This window comes from Rattus norvegicus, chromosome 17 (genome assembly GCF_036323735.1).
Source record: "Rattus norvegicus strain BN/NHsdMcwi chromosome 17, GRCr8, whole genome shotgun sequence".
NCBI lineage: Eukaryota > Metazoa > Chordata > Mammalia > Rodentia > Muridae > Rattus > Rattus norvegicus.
The window spans coordinates 15,775,893-15,792,293 of NC_086035.1; the positions used below are offsets into that span (position 1 = coordinate 15,775,893).

General features: G+C 51.7%; 1 protein-coding gene across 21 annotated transcripts in view; it reads left to right on the forward strand.

Moving 5' to 3' along the window:
• Wnk2 (WNK lysine deficient protein kinase 2) overlaps nucleotides 1-16,401 on the forward strand; it is a 109,227-nt gene that overhangs the window by 66,245 nt on the left and 26,581 nt on the right. For 17 of the 21 annotated variants that reach the window (XM_063276357.1, XM_063276358.1, XM_063276356.1 and 14 more), the window contains 10 exons: nucleotides 2,780-2,935; nucleotides 3,320-3,511; nucleotides 4,657-5,196; nucleotides 8,537-8,830; nucleotides 9,291-9,340; nucleotides 10,132-10,300; nucleotides 10,369-10,485; nucleotides 13,122-13,292; nucleotides 13,406-13,451; nucleotides 14,005-14,124. In XM_063276357.1, the coding sequence (XP_063132427.1) occupies nucleotides 2,780-2,935; nucleotides 3,320-3,511; nucleotides 4,657-5,196; nucleotides 8,537-8,830; nucleotides 9,291-9,340; nucleotides 10,132-10,300; nucleotides 10,369-10,485; nucleotides 13,122-13,292; nucleotides 13,406-13,451; nucleotides 14,005-14,124 (1,855 nt within the window). The remainder of the gene's footprint in view (nucleotides 1-2,779; nucleotides 2,936-3,319; nucleotides 3,512-4,656; nucleotides 5,197-8,536; nucleotides 8,831-9,290; nucleotides 9,341-10,131; nucleotides 10,301-10,368; nucleotides 10,486-13,121; nucleotides 13,293-13,405; nucleotides 13,452-14,004; nucleotides 14,125-16,401) is intronic. The other 4 variants (XM_063276362.1, XM_063276367.1, XM_063276366.1 and 1 more) reach the window with 2 other exon arrangements.

A 16,401-nucleotide genomic window follows, 5' to 3' on the forward strand; every position in this document is an offset into this window, starting at 1 on the left:
CAGCCTTATCCTAGGTTGTCACCCATGCCACTCAGGTGCATGATGCGGGCACATTGGGATTCTTTCTAGTCTATCCCAGTGATCACAGGACTGTATCCATTGTGATAATGGGGCTTTGAATTATTATTATTATTATTATTATTATTATTACTATTATTATTTTGGCTTTTTGAGACAGGGTTTCCCTGTGTAGCCCTAGCTGTCTTGGAACTCACTCAGTAGACCAGATCCACCTGTCTCTGCCTCCCAAGGGCTAGGATCAAAGGTCTGTACCACCAGCAGCTGGAGCTCGGGATTTTTACCACTGCCCAGCCTGCTAGGGAATACCCAAGACTCCCTGGCATATCTCCCGCAGGTAGCAGCAGCTGTAATAAGTCAGGGGGATGAAAATGGGGTTGGAGCAGGGGGGCATTTTCAGTATTTGTAGAAGGCAAGAGAGGCTGCTAAAACTCCTGATAGGCAGTGCTTGATCTGGGAAGTGGATCATGAGGGAGGGGTCAGGCAGAGCCTGTTATTCTGTGTTTGTGTATGTGGTGTGTGCATGTGCACACACCCTCGCATGTACACATGGAGACAAGAGACCCGTGTCAAGAGTCTGTACCTTATTTTTTTCAGACTGGGTCTCTCACTGAATTTGGAGCTCCCTGGCTAGCCAGCAGGCCTCTAGGATGCTCCCTGCCCCTTGCCTCCCACCACCGAGAGTACAGGTGTGCTCTGGATTCAAGCTCAAGTCCTTGTGCTTGCATTGCAAGCCCTGTGATTTCTGCCTTTTCTCTAAACATTGAAGAAAATGCTTGTTTCACACTCCTTAGCGCAGCTGAGTCCTCAGAGGAAGGTTTAGGACCAAGGGTGGGCTGCACCATGTTGGTAGCCTCTGTTGTCACAGTCTTGGGCTTCTGTGGTAGCTTCTTGGCGCTGGCTGAACTCTGCTGTGTGGCCTTTGTCCTCTGAGCACACAGGTTTTCTTCTCCATGTCCACATAGAGTCGAGCAATTAGAAAAGGCCCTGCAAGCCTTTTGGAAAAGCAGTCGACACTGGATTGTGTATGCCTCTGCTTCCCTGAGCCCCAGGATTTGCTGCGATGCACACATTGGCAATTTTATTCATTTAACAAAATGAAATGAGGTTTGGTTTTAAATGGCCAGAAGACCTCATATAAAAGGACTTGCTACTCCAGAGGCTTGTTCTTACAAGGTTGCCTAGCTGGGGTGGAGCCAAAATGTCCTGCCTGCCTCTCTCATACCTTCCAATCACGGTTAGGGCTGCCTTGGGCCGTGGAATGTACTGTGCGCCCTGATCCTCACCTTGCCCCTTCTGTCCTATGGGTCTTTATTGATTCAGTCAGTGTCACCCTCTACATGTAAATCAGGTGACTGGGCAGAGACCAGAGCTATAGGTTTGGGGCCAGAGCACTTTGCCCTCTTTCCCTGCCTCCCGACATAAAGGTAACTTAGGCAGGAAAGATGGCTGTGCTGTGGACAGTACATCCTGACCTCTCCGTATTTCTCCGGGATTCAGTGGGGGAAATGCGCAGGAAAGAGGAGGAGTGGGAGGGAGAGGATGAAATGGAGGACCACCAGAGGTCAAGGATCACCAGGCCCTGCCGTCGCTTCTGAGACACATACAGTAGCCCAGTGTGTCCCGGCCTGGTCGAGTTGGGGCCAGCTCACCTGTCCATGGTTTTAGGTAAATCCCACGTTGAGACTTGATCCCAAATACACCTACTCCCCCACATTCTTACCTAGAGCACCAGGAAAGGAGAAGCCAGGGGATGTTTTGGAGATCCCTACTCCTCTGCCACCCAGCTATGTCCCAGAGAAGTCTGCTGAAGGGTGGTGGACATCAATCCATCCTCTGAACCCTGAACTCGTGTTCAGAGGTGCTCCCCCACAGACATTCCTCCGCCAACACCCTCCCTGTTGTAAACTATGGAGAAAGGTTTTCTCATGAGTGCTATGTACCCTCTCTCTGCAGAGTGAAGATACTTAGAGCCAAACATAGTAATACAGGACTGCAGAGGACCTGGTTTGATTCCCAGTACTCACATGGTGGCTTATAACTGTCTGTAACTCTAGTGCCATGGGGTCTGATGTCTGCTTCTGGCCTCCTCAGGTTACCAGGCATGCATGTGACACATAAATATAGACATGCAGGCCAAACACCAGGCCCATGAATTTTTTTAAATATCAAACAAAAACAAAGAACCCTGCAAAATATTGACAAAGTAGCAACAACTGTCAGCCTCAGCATCCTTGGACTGCTTTCCTGTCCTTTTGCTGGCTCCGTGCACTGGTGTCCTCCCTGTGTATGACTCTGTTTCTGTCCCCTAGTGGCTAAGTCTGAGGCCCTTTCCTTACCAAGGGTTTCATTGTGCTAGCTCTGCTCCCATTTGTGTGCTGGTACCTTCCCCATAGCCGCAGGCTACGTGTTCATATCTCTCCACAACATGAACTATCTATAGGGACTCGTCCTCTTTGTCTGGATCATGTCTGTAATAAGCTGGCCACAGCTTGTATCCTAAAGAGTCTGTCTACGGTGCTGGTGATCTTTTTACACAGTTGAGTAATGCTCCATGGGGCTTACGTTCTAGAACATCCCTGACTGGGAGCTGTGGCCACATGTGGCCTTTCAGTGTTGTCGATGGTGTTGCAGGGCCACCACACTTGGCTTCCACTGAGTTGCCTTCCTCAGAACAATGTTCCTGGTGGGGAGGGGGCTGGACACAGGGAAAAGAAGGGCCAAGAGTAGCCGCTGAATGTAGCCTCCGCATCCTCTGCAGCCTGGCCTATCAGTGGGCCCTGTGCCACCCCCTGCCCGCCCTCCACTCCTCCAGCAGCATTTTCCAGAGCCTTCCATGAGCTTCACCCCTGTGCTGCCACCACCCAGCACCCCTGTGCCCACGGGCCCAAGCCAGCCAGCACCCCCAGTTCAGCAGGTCAGTGAACCACTTCATTTTATCTCCTTAAATGGGGGAGGTCTGTAGTTCGTAATGCACGGCCTGCTGATGGAAGACTGCTCACCCGTAATGTTTTCTGGGAGCCAGTTCCAAATTAGCAGGAGTGTGGGGATCTACGTGTGTTTGTGTGAACTGTATGTAGGCACACGTTATGAGTGTGTGTGTGTGTGCACGTGCGTGTGTGTTGTGTGTGAAAACATAACAGTCTTGAAATTATGCGGGTGTGTATATGTGACCCTGTGCGTGTGAATCTGAGTGTGCATCATGTGGGGAGCGTCTGTGTAGGTGAGCATGTGCGAGCATGTGCAAGGGGCACTGGATTTCTTCTGTGTCGGAACACAAGGCTTCCTTCTCTTCCTCCAGCCTCTTCCAATGGCCCAGCCACCTACCCTGCCGCAGGTCCTGGCCCCACAGCCCATGGGCACTGTCCAGCCAGTGCCCTCTCATTTGCCTCCATACCTGGCTCCAACCTCCCAGGTAGTGGCCCCTGCTCAGCTGAAGCCTCTCCAGATGCCACAGCCACCTCTACAACCTCTTGCTCAAGTCCCTCCGCAGGTACCTCTGGCCCACGGCCTGCTCCCCTGGGGTGAGGTTCCACACCATGGGCTGGGTCTGTCCATGCGTGTCACCAGGAGCTTTGGCTAGGGAGATAGATAGAGCAGCATGGTATCGTACCTTGTGCATTGTAGGTCTCATGCTTAGGACCCCTGTGACTAACAGATCAGGGCAGGGACCAGGGCATAGCCTCTTTTGTCTGGTTTACCTCTCTCCCAGGCTGAGATCCCTCTGGCTGTGAGTGATGTAGATGGGGGGGTCCCTGAAAGAGTGAGTGAGGCAGCTGTCATCACATTATTACTGGGTTGCTAACCAGGATGGGAAAGGGTTGGTCCAAGCCAAGGACGAGGCTCTCTCTGTAGCGACTGGGTGAGCATAGTGGCTGTCTGCTTGCTTTGGATGATTGTCCTGCAGGGCTCCAAGAAGCCAGCTGAGACTGGCTCCTAGAGGAGCGTTTGTCATTGCGGGTGTCATTTAACTGCTTGTCACTTGCAGCACAGCGGGTTTGTTTCGTGTGCCCTCATCATTGCACAGAGGTGTAGTTAACATGATACTTGTGAGCAAGCAGACGAAGCACTACTCAGGGGAGTGGCTGTGGAGGCCAACGTGTTTAACCCTCCAGGTCAGGTACAACCTGATACGGAGAGAGCAAACAGTTCTGGACTGTATGCTGTTGAAAAGCCAAATGCCACAGGGAGTTGATTTGCCTCACCTATCAAAGAAGGTTATGCTGAGAACCCTCCAAGGGGCTGGCTTCCGTGGACTTCACAGGATGAGACTTCAGGCTGATGAGAAACTTGGTGACTGGGCCAGCCTGGTAGCTTTGATAGTCTCGGTCTTTCCAAACGAAAGGGCTCTGAAGTTCTGATTCCACATGAGAACAAGTCTGACTCCCTCAGAGCCACCAGCCAGCCCATTGGAGATCTGGACACACCGACCTCTCCATGCTGGTACCCGGGATGCCTCCAGCAGGCGGGTCTCCTGCTCTGCTTGAGTGTGTTTGTAATGTCTTATGGCAAGCGACCTAACTAGGAACTACTTCACCAGCAGCACCGGTTTGGGAGACTGAGTCACTTCCCACAGATGCTGCGGTCCGAGCCCCCGGATGGCAGCTTGACTAACGCGTGGCTATACTTTTTTTCCAGATGCCTCAAATGCCTGTGGTTCCCCCCATCACTCCCTTAGCAGGACTCGACGGCCTCCCTCAGACCCTCGCTGACCTGCCGGCTGCAAACGTGGCCCCTGTGCCGCCACCTCAGTATTTCTCACCTGCTGTGATCTTGCCAAGCCTCACAACGCCCCTGCCCACATCACCGGCCCTGCCTCTGCAGGCTGTCAAGCTGCCTCACCCCCCTGGGGCACCCCTGGCTGTGCCCTGTCAGACCATCGTGCCAAACGCACCAGCTGCTATCCCCCTCTTGGCCGTGGCCCCGCAGGGTGTGGCCGCACTGTCCATCCATCCAGCAGTGGCCCAGATCCCAGCCCAGATCCCAGCCCAGCCTGTGTACCCAGCAGCCTTCCCAGGAATGGTACCTGGAGACGTCCCTCCCTCACCCCACCACACAGTGCAGAGCTTACGGGCCACCCCTCCACAGCTGGCCTCGTCTGTGCCTCCTCAGTCTGTCCAGCCCAGTGTCGTTCATCTACCTGAGCAGGCTGCTCCATCTGCTGCCTCAGGGACCCAGGTAATCCACTGCGGGAGTGGACTTAACACTCGGTGCCTCGAGATCCTTGGGGCCAGGTTCAAGACGTGCTTGAGCTGTTCCCGTCACAAGGCCATGGCTCCTGTTAGGACCTAGACTCAGAGGCACAGAGGACCAGGCAGGGAGGCAGTTCTGCCCTGTGGCTAACCCCCCCCCTCTCTCTCTCCCTCTCTCTCTCTCTCTCTCTCGCTCTCTCGCTCTCTCGCTCTCTCTCTCTCGCTCTCTCGCTCTCTCTCGCTCGCTCTCTCTCTCGCTCTTGCTCTCGCTCTCATTCGCTCTCATTTCTAGGATGTATTTAATTTTACACTTGTGAATGCTTTGCCTACCTGTGTGCAATGTACTATCTGTACCTGTCTGTGGTTGGCACAGGGTGTCAGATTCCCTGTAACTGGAATTAATGGTAGTTGTGAGTGCTAGGGAATTGAACTCAGGTCTTCTGTAAGAGCAGCAAGTGCTCTTAACTCTAAGCCGTCTTCAGTGGACCCGGTTAGCCTTCCTTAGAAGAGAATGTTGGAGACAGAGGCCTGAGCCGGTGTGAAGCAACTGCTGCCTCCTTGGGAACTGGAGCATCAGGAAGGCTGGCGTGTTTCACACTCCTTCCCAACCTCTGCTTTGTGACTGAGCATTCCCTCAGCCTCTTGCCAGTGCTGGCCGTCCTGTTGGCCTGAAGTGCCCCCTCTGTGGGACTTGTACGTACCCTAGTTAACCCTTCCCGGACCCCAAAGCCAGGCAGAATGTGCATTCCCATCTGAAGAGAAGCAAAGCAGAGAGCAGCAGTAAGGGGGTCTAAGGATTCTGAGCTGCCGGGTGGAGGATGACGTTCATCTGCCCTGGCGTCAGGCGGGGACTCACGAAGTGGGTCAGGTTGACTATGAATGGATGCTGTGGTACGTAGGGATGGTGCCTCACTGCAAGAGGCCTGCCACGTGGCTTCACACACCTGCATAGGACATTTATGTTTGACTGTCTGGTCTGGTCTGTTTAAATCTGTGTGAGGAGAAGGGAAAGCAGGCCTAGATCTCCCTCTGAATTCAGAGTCCCTTCATTAGAGGCCTCTACACTTGGATGTCTTCCACTGGGTACCCAATGTAGATACTCTCTCCACCTGGCGGCACCACCCCCATGCACTCACTCTTGAGCCTCTCCCCACCTGAGAGATTCTCCCAACCTGATCTCACCCCCAGCGTTAAGCCTTGACAGCTCTGAAGCTGAGGCATGTCCCCTACCACAGACCAACACCTTCTTCTGGCTTTGCTGGGAAGGGTGCAGGGGGAACAGCCTGGTGTCAGGTACTACATGGCTCCGTTTTATGCCGCTCACTCTGAGCGTGTACACAACACCCTCGATTCGACATCTCGCTCTTTCATTTCTGGAGGCATTTGTGCTTGGAGAGATGGGGGTGGGAGGAGTGTTTATTGGCCAGCAGAAGACATTTGTCTAAAAAGCTGGTGGGAAGAAATGTGTTGGTCCTGTGTCCTCATTGAGTGAGCTGCTAGTACGAGGTGTCAACGGCTGAGCTCACTGATGACTGTGGGGGCGGGGAGGGCTAAGCAGCAACTCTGTGTGCAGGAGAGCAGGATCTGGCACTGTCTGTGTGTTCTGCGCCTTTTCATTCCTGCTGGCCTCTCTGGTTGCTACAGATCAGGCGGTTCTTCCATTGACTAGTAGAGCTTCTAGAGGTTTATTTTTAATCTTAAAAAAGATTTATTTTTATTTTTAATTATGTGTCTAGGTATGTGAGTGGAGGTGTCCACGGAGGCATTGGATCCCTATAGAGCTGGAGTTATGGGTTGTTGTGACTGCCCAACATGAATGCTGGGAAACAAACCTGGGTCCTTTGCAAGAGCAGGCAGTGTGTGCTCAAACACTGAGCCACTGCTTCCAGCCTGCTTTATGTTTTGTTTTGTTTTTGTTTTTGTTTTTTCAAATAGCAGATATGTATTCATTTAATAGGGGGAATTGTTCATGTGTTGCCACAGTACACATGTAGAGTGACCTCACAGGAGTTGCTTTTTCTCTTCCTATCATGTGGGTCCCAGGAATCAAGCTTGGATCATTACGTTTGAAGGCAAGGCCTTTACCCACTGAGCCATCTGGCTGACAGTCTCAGTTAAGGTTATTGTTGCTATGGCAAAACACTATTACCAAGAGCAGCTTGGGGAGAAAAGGGTTTATCTGTCTTATATTTCCACATCACTCTGCATCACGGGAGGAAGTCAGGACAGGAACCCAAACAGGGCAGGAACCTGAAGGCAGGAGCAGATTCCATGGAGGGGTGCTGCTTACTGGCTTGCTTCCCCTGGCTTGCTCAGCCTGCTTTCTTATAGAACCCAAGACCACCAGCCCAGGGATAGCCCCACCCACAAAGGCTGAGCCCTTCCCCTTTGATCACTAATTAAGAAAATGCCCCACAGGCTTGCCTCCAGCCTGATCTTAGGGATGCGTTTCCTCAACTGAGGCTCTCTCCTCTCTGATGACTCTCAGTTGGGTCAAGCTAACACAAAACTATCCAGGGCATTGACCCCCTTTTAAATTTTTTTAAATTACATTTAACTTCGGAAGTTTATTGATGAGCTGGGCTGGCTGCCCTCGGGCATCCCTTCCAGCAGAGGGAGTGTGTGTCCAGGAAAGAAGTGGCCTCTGAGGCTGCAGGGGTTGCTAACCAAGCATAGGTCTAAGTGAATGTTGCTGTTCCTTTTCCTGAGAGAAGAAAGTGACTGAATCTCCAGCCTCTCAGCCCTCCCAGGGCTGTGGATGGTTCTCACACCGAAATCTTCTTTCTCTTTCTTTTTTTTTTTTTTTTTTACTTTTCACTCCCAAAGAGCTATTTGAGAGAAACAGTCACGGGGCAGGAGGGTGGGGTAATTAGCCCGAATTCCTTGTCTCCTGAGAGACGGCAGGTATCTGAGTACTCTTCAGAGTGCACCTATGACTAGGAACAGCTACCCCATGCTCTGAACTGGGTTGAAGGCTAGAGAAGCAAGATGTTGATATACCAGGGAAACCACCAGAGCCCAGCTTAGACACTAAGTGTGTGTTACCTTCTAACTCTTCTTTCATCTGGGCTTATCCTGAAGTTCCTAGGCGTCTAGGCCTCTGTCTTCCCACACAGAGCTGTGTTCGGAGGCTCATGTCCTCTCGCTTCTGCCAAATCCACACTCCAGATGTGCTTTAAGACAGGGACTGCTTTCGGGAAACACGCGGGATAGGAAAGGGTCTTTCCTTCACCCTTCCTAAGGTGTGTGCACTGAGGTAGCTAGGCACAGCCTCTGCCACTGCCCCCTGGCACTCAGCCTGTGTTCTTATCCCTTGTGCCCCCCAGGTCCTGCTGGGCCACCCTCCTTCGTACACCACGGATGTTGCTGCTCCAGTCTCTGCTGTGTCCCTGCCGCCTGCTGTCCTTTCCCCTCCTCTGCCAGATACTCTGCTGCCTACTGTCCCTGAGCTCCTGCCCAAGCTCCCCAGCTCTCTGGCCCCTACGGTGGTCGCAGCTTCTCAGAGTGTGCCCACACAGACCTCTACACTCCTCCCACCAACAAACCCACCTCTGCCCACTGGGCCTGCAGTCGCTGGCCCCTGCCCTGCTGTCCAGCTGACGGTGGAAGCAGCTCAAGAGGTGTGTGCGCCCCTGTCCCCTGCTCAAGCCACCTGGGGTCTCAGCCCTCGAGGTGAGGGAAGCTTGCAGGAGGCACAGGGGGCGCTGGAACAGAGCTACTCCAAGCTGCTTTGCCTCTCGCTCTGCCCTGGCCCACATTAGGAGGAAGAGCATGGATTTCAGAAATGGGTTTTCCTCAGAGAGTGTATACAGGTTGCCGAGGGCTTTTGCAAACCCTGCGTGTCCTTTTTAGGGAATGATCAAAGTAGGTTAGCAATTTGTGGAAGGAAGCAACCCTGGGTTTCAAGAATCTGCTTGCCTCTAAGCCTTTAAAGATTACCCTTACCACACACTGGGCTCTGTGTGGGGAGAGCCTCAGAGGTGGTGGGGAGGCAGCTGCATGCTGTGGCTGGCTTCCCTGCTGAGGGGAGGCAGATCAGCACAATGTAACCCTGTTCTCTTTACTCTGTTCTTATTTTAGGAGCAGGTCTCACAAGACAAACCCCCGGGCCCCCCACAGAGCTGTGAGAGGTACCGCTCGGCCTCGCCCTCAGGATGGGGGGGCGGGTGCAGGCTCAGGAGCCAGTTTAGCCCAGCCTAGCACTGCTTGGCACTTTCATTCAGATCCTGCCCTACTTTTCCAGGGCACTATCAGGATTTTTTTTAACAGATATTGCACGCCCACATCCCTTTCCCAAATCTGAGCCAGAGTGGCTCAGGGAGCGTCTTTCTGGGCTTCGTCAGTCCAGGTTGAGTTCTGGTTGTCCTTGGTCCCTGATGAGCTATGGATCCTAGCACTAGTTCTTGTGCTGAGGGCATTCCAAAAGGGGCAGGTCATGGGCAGAGTCTCAGTACTGTGTGGTATACCTAGGTCCAGATGTCCAGGTTTCTCCTCCTGTGATCTGGGGTGGCAGTGGTGGTCCTTACTGAGGTGGGTAAGGGAGGGAGCTGGGATCCCACCACCGAGGGAAAGTGGATGTTGTGCAAGCAGGAAGCTCAGCGGACTCCACAGCCCTCACAACATCCCAGAAGGCCTGAGATCTTGTTGTTCAAATGGGGAAAGAGAAGCATGCAGATCCACTTCACAGGCAGAAGGGCCTAGCAAACCATCCAGCCCGTCACTGGGAAGCTAGTGCTTCCCCTGGCCCCTGGGTGGTACCGGGTGGGCACTGGAGGAAAAGAGAGAGAGGTTTTGGGTCCCCTTGCAGGCTGAGTATCATTCCTGCAGGTCTCAACTCTAGGCACTTAAGGCTTTAAAGCTCCGAGGGTAGACATTTTCTGGTAATCCATGTATGCCGTTAACATCCTTGGTTTCCCCTCAGCTTGGGAGGTTCTGATGTCACCTCTGGAAGAGATCTGAGTGACAACTGTGAAGGCACCTTTGGAACGGGCAGGCTGGAGGGAAGGGCTGCCCGGAAACACCACCGTAGGTCCACTCGTGCACGCTCCCGGCAGGAGAGGGCCAGCCGGCCCCGGCTCACTATCCTGAATGTGAGTGACCTGCTGTTTGGGGCACATGGGTGTGACGTCCTCTGCAATCTGATCGTGACTTCCTACAGGTGTGTAACACGGGGGACAAGATGGTGGAGTGTCAGCTGGAGACGCATAACCACAAGATGGTGACCTTCAAGTTTGACCTCGATGGGGACGCTCCAGATGAGATTGCCACATACATGGTAAGGCTGGGTCAGGGGTGAGGCCGCCTCCTTGAGGTCCGTAGACTCTTGTAAAAGTTAAAACGTTGAGTTCAGTCCTGCATGGAGGTGTTTGGGTGGCCTGTGGGTCGGGCACAAAACTTAGCAACTGTCCCCAGAGCTGTGGATATCCAGGGAGAGCATCAGCTTCCTGCAGGTGACTCCTGTGTAAGGACAATTCAGGTGCAAAGCACCTGCACAGCTCTCAATCTAAACTACATCCTTTTGGTCTCAGGTTCAGGTTTCCCCTGGATACCCTGGCCCTCCGGAGTCTCATTCTATTGTTTTCTCCTCCTACGGACTCCGTAAAGGATTGAGACACTTAGTTACCTAAAAGCTCTCCCCACTAAGCAGTATGTGAGAGTCCAGACAGCCCATGCTTCCCGATGGCCCCCTGCCTTGCTCCCTGCCCGTTTGGGGTTGGAGGCGTCAGTGGAAGCGCAGGTGTAGATGGTGGCTGGGGCATGGTGGGAGTTACTCAGTTACTCGTTTCACTGCTGAGACAAAACACCTGACAGAAGCAGGGAAGGAAGTGTTTAATTTAGCTCACGGCTAGAGAAGGTCTTGGCAACAGGAGTGTGAGATGGCTTGTCACCTTGGACCCACAGTCAGTAAGGAGAGAGAGAGAGAGAGAGAGAGAGAGAGAGAGAGAGAGAGAGAGAGGCGAATGCTGGTACCCAGCCAGCTTTCTCCTTTGTATTCAGTCCGGCACTCCCGTCCACATTTAGGAAGGGCCTTCCCATCTCAATGAACCTAAGGTAGGAAGCCCATTATAAACGTGCCCAGAGCTTTGTCTCCTGGGTGACTCCAGGTCCTTTGACTTGACGATAATTATTGGTCATCACGGGTGTTAGACAAGCTTTGCCTCGTCCGGGACCATCTTGCCACATGTGGGATGCTGCACTCCTTGGGTCTTGGGCTGATTACCCTGGCAGACCACTGTGAAGAGGAAACCAGGTGTTTGAATTTAGCTTGGTTTTGGTTTCAATTCACACTTGAACCCCGAATTTTTATGTTCTTCCCTGTTTTATTTTTAAGTGTGTTTTCGATCTCTTTAATTTCTTCTTAAGAAGAAGAAACCTATTCCTATCAGGAAGCCATAGGGGGCTTGCGTTTAGCTTTGCCAGATGTATAACACTCCACACGCTTTTGCATGCTTCAGCCTGTGTCGCCCGCCTGGGTGCTCTTGATTACACAGCTGCTGCACTAGCCCCTCAGGCAGCCCTGCACTTACAGCCTGCAAGCCACACTCGGGACTGGGTAGCTAAGGAGGGCAGCCTTAGCCTCATCGGGGGAGCAGTGGTACTCCTGGGGTTATAGTCTAGGTGATTGGAAGAATACTATTCTTTGGCTATCTGGTAGGAGCCACAGGCCGACTCACAGAGGATGGATGGTCCAGGCATGTGTGAGGCTACACATCTATATGAATGGGAAGAAATGGTTAGAAAGAGCAGGTACTACAGACCCCCTAGGAAAGAAGACAGTTGGTGTCTCTCCCTGGAACAATTGTACAGGGAGAGATCAATCGTGCTCAATCTGCCTAAGGTGGCCAAGACACAGTGGGCCAAGGTCACCCCCGGGAGCATTAAGGGCAATGACTGTATCCTGGTGAGCCTAGCCCAGAGGCCCTGATATCCGGGTTATGGTATTAGCATTCTAGTTACCTCCACATCCCAGGCCAAGGCTGTTTCGTTGTCCCTGCTGCTGGGTGAGGAATGGAAGACAGTCAGTTCTACCAGAACTCCTTGACCATGAGGAGGCAGCCCACGCAGGCATTATAGAATCATGGGTTCCTAGATGCAGACCTGGTCTGCCAGGAGGGCAATATCTGGTCGAAGTGGGTGCTGGAAAGGCCTGTGCTTGGACACTAAGGTCCAAAGACCATTAGCTGGAGAAATTGTGGTATTGTTCCTTACTGGGACAGCAGCAAGGATGAGACCCAGAGATCTGCCTGTTCAGTTCATTTGAGTCTGACGTGACTTTGGAAGAGCTGAGATGAGCCGTGGGGCTGTAGGACAAGAGGTCTGTGAAGATGAACTGTAAAGACAGCCGATAGGAAAGTGACTGGGGAACCAGTCACAGGGTTGCACACCTGTAGTATCAGTCAGTACTTGGAAGACAGGGGCAGAGTGTCTATGCACGTTAGAGGCCAGCCTGGTCTACATAGTGCGTTCTAGGACAGCCAGGACTACTCAATAAGACCCTGTCTAAAAACAATTGTATTCTTGTTAATATTATTAGGAAAATAGGTGTGGCTCATTATCTGGTGCTTGTGTCCCTATTAGGACCTCTGCCCAAGACCCAGTACTAGTTCACCTATTTTTCTTGGAAATTCTTGGGCTAGCCTGGGCTTCAGCTCTTGCTTCAGGAAAGCTGTGCCACATGAGGCCATCCGGTTGTGTGGGATAGGGTTTTCAGCTTCAACCGCATTCCTGTGTCTCTGGGGCCATCAACTTTCACCCTTGGCTATTCAGAGACCCAACCAGGGGACACCCCTTTCTTTGTCTTGTCTTCCCTGGATACCTAGGGCAGGGTAGAGGTATGCGTGTCCTTATAGAGCCTCAAAGCAGCCATAGTCTATGGAAGGTTGACACCTGCAGTCCCATGTCTCTTTGTAGGTAGAGCATGACTTCATCCTGCCCGCTGAGCGAGAGACGTTTATCGAGCAGATGAAGGACGTCATGGACAAGGCAGAAGATATGCTCAGTGAGGACACGGATGCTGATCATGGCTCTGATACAGGGACCAGCCCTCCACACCTGGGTACCTGTGGTCTGACCACGGGGGAGGTGAGAGCCCAGGTCCCCAGGGCATGCTGGTGGGTGCAGCAGGCAAGAGGCTCAGAAAAAAAAGCTCTCAGTGAGCAAGACTTCTGACCCAACAATCCCTTTCCCTCATGCAGGAGAATGGACAGTCCCAAGCCAATGCCCCTGTCTATCAGCAGAATGGTAAGTCTGTCTCTTACAGCAGTACCTGGCAGAGTAGCCAGCCTCAGGAAAGAACCATTTCCCTGCATCCTCTGTGATCTAAAGCAGGCATCTGACAGAAGCTCCCTGTTGAGCATAGCAGCACGGGCTTTGGCTGCTACCAGAAGGATTGTAGGAGTGGTGATGTTGGTCTCTCGGTTGGTAATGGCTACCCTGTCCCAGCAACCACTAACCTCTGACTGCCATTACTTTCTTCAAAGCTGGTGCTATAGACACCCCAAGAACTGAATCAGGCTTTTTTGCGTGTCTGGCAGGGTGCCCACCCTATACTCTTCTGGTTGAAAGGAGTGGATGGAATTCCTTTCCCAAGGTCTCCTTATCAAGGGGCCTGCAGGAAGCCATGGAGGGAAGCTGTTTAGGATTCTGAGAGAGAGCTTGAGTCCCTGCCCACTCCCTTGGGAGAAAATTCCACAGATGGGATGAGCTTACTAGAGCTCCTCATGGGGTCTGGTATGGCCCCCTATCCTAGAGGTACCGGTTTTCTCCTAGCACCTCTTTCTGCTCTGTTTCTCAGTCTTGCACACGGGGAAGAGGTGGTTTATCATCTGTCCAGTGGCTGAGCACCCAGCAGCAGACACTTCTGAGTCATCACCCCCACTTCCTCTAAGCTCTTTGCAGCCAGAAGCCAGCCAAGGTAGGAGTACACTGAACCCAGACCACCTTCCCGAACAGCTCAGGAGCTCCTGTCTGTGCAACCCTGGGCTAGGAGACATGGGGTACCTGGTACCATGACAGCTGCTGCTGCTGCTGCTGCTGCTGCTGCTGACCCGTGCTGTCCCTCCAAAGCTGAGGAGGTCGTGTTACCATTTCTTCCTGTTCTCAGCTGTTTTTTGTTTTGTTTTGTTTTGTTTTTTCGGGGCAGCACTGTCTTGAGCTGTCTTTATTCTCGCCACTCACGAGAGGTGCCAGCACAATGATTGTGGGAACTGTCTCCCTTACCTGTCCTCGTCACCTTCTGTATACCCATGGTGCACATGCTCTCTGAATCTTGCTCTGCATGGTGGGTTCTGAGACTACTTAGTTCTCTGTCGTCACATGGATGACAGTCCGTGTCATTTATCTGCACCTGAGACTGCCTGCACCCACAGATATCTGTAAACTTCCCCTTCGGCACGTTGGTTAAGTCTTTTATGTCTATGATTTTAGAAGGCAGAACTAGTCATTGGAACAAACTTAAGCTTCAATTCCTCACCACTTGGCAAGAAAGCTGATCGTTAAGTAGCTTGGGTTTCCAGTCAGTATACTACACTCGTGAAGAGGATATGTAAGTCAGTTTTACCGCCTTATTATATGTTTCCAGCGAATCCCATTAATACTTTTGGAGATTTGTTACCACAGGAAGGAGGTCATCTTAATAGTAAGGTTCAGTGAAGGATGCTTGGTGTGGACTCAGCCTCTTCTGAGAGGCCAGGGGCTGGTGATCCTCACATGAGGATCTCTTCACATAATCCATTTTCCTTGACCTATATACACTCCCTGGTTTGAGGAAAGTCCTGTCACAAGGCTAGATACATTTTACTGTGCCATAGGGTAGGACTATGATGTGTCACCACGTGGTATGACATTAACAGGTAGTGAAGTGGCACTAAGAGCACAGTTAAACCTTCACCAATCATCTACATACTGGAATGGATCCTGGAAACCATTCACAGAAAGTTTGGATATGGTGGGGCCCTTGGGATGGAGAAGTAGGTGACAGAATTAACTATCCACAGGGGAGGACCAAAAGACTTGATGAGTTCTGAAACTCACAGGTCAAAGGCACTGGAAACCTGAAGACAGTGAAAATGTATCAGGTCCTAATTAGGGGTACAGAAACCAGACATAAGCCAAGTCTTGGCCCCTTTGCAACTGGGAGCATCTCCCATCCTACAGGAGTGTCTGAGCAAGGCTGCAGCTACTAAACTGGAGAGAGAAGGGCTGTAAAGCCCAGGCATCTGGGTGCCCCTGCTGAGGCTGTGTCTGAGAGACTGAAAGAGGCAGGCCTTCAGAGAGGAGCCCTGGTGCCTAGGGAAATGTATGGAGCAGGAGCCAGCTGAACCTTGAGGGGAGAGCTCTGGAGCTGTGGTAGCATCCTGAAAACTGCTGATTTTCTTATGTTCTCCACTGCCCAGACCCACCTGACACAGTCATAAAACTGGCTGGTTTCTGACCAGTGTGGTTCAGAGCAGGAAGTCCAAGGGAACAAGAAATATCACAAGGGCACACAATGGGAGAATCTCAGAAGGTAGTCTCAGTTTCTGAAGTCTTTGATATACTCTCAGCTGGGGTGTGTGTGTGTGTGTGTGTGTGTGTGTGTGTGTGTGTGTGTGTGTGTGTGTTACACACACAGGTGGCACTCTGATTAGCATATAAAACTGGCAACCAAGCTAAGGGATAAAGCCCACCCAGGTTTCTGACTGGCCTCTAAGAGACTGAACCAGTTTCAAATAGATTAGTCCTGAAAAAAAAAAGTATTGAAAATTGATCCAACTTGTAACCATGGCCCATCAAAGGCAGGCTGCAATCTGCAGGTCACTACTCCTGGTCATGTTGACCGTCAGCTGAAGCAAAAATACCAGCAGTCATCATAGCAGCCAAAAAAAATTTGAAGTTTGATATGTCATTCAAGATATTGGAAATAGAACCCAAAAATTACTTGGCAAGTAGAAACCTAGGAAATGTCAGCTTCGTGGAAAAAGCTAACCTGCCCATTAGCGAGATGACACAGATGTTGGATGATCTGGCAGCTCAAAGCTGCCATTATAAATGTGACTGAACCACCAGTCACAAACATTCTTGAAACAAATGTTAAGTAGAAGGTGTCAAGGGAAGAAAGATACAGAGAAGAAGAAGAAAAAAAAAAAAAAAAACGCGTGCAAGTTTTAACACTAAAAATTGAAATAATCCAAATTATGTAGCTAGAGCACAG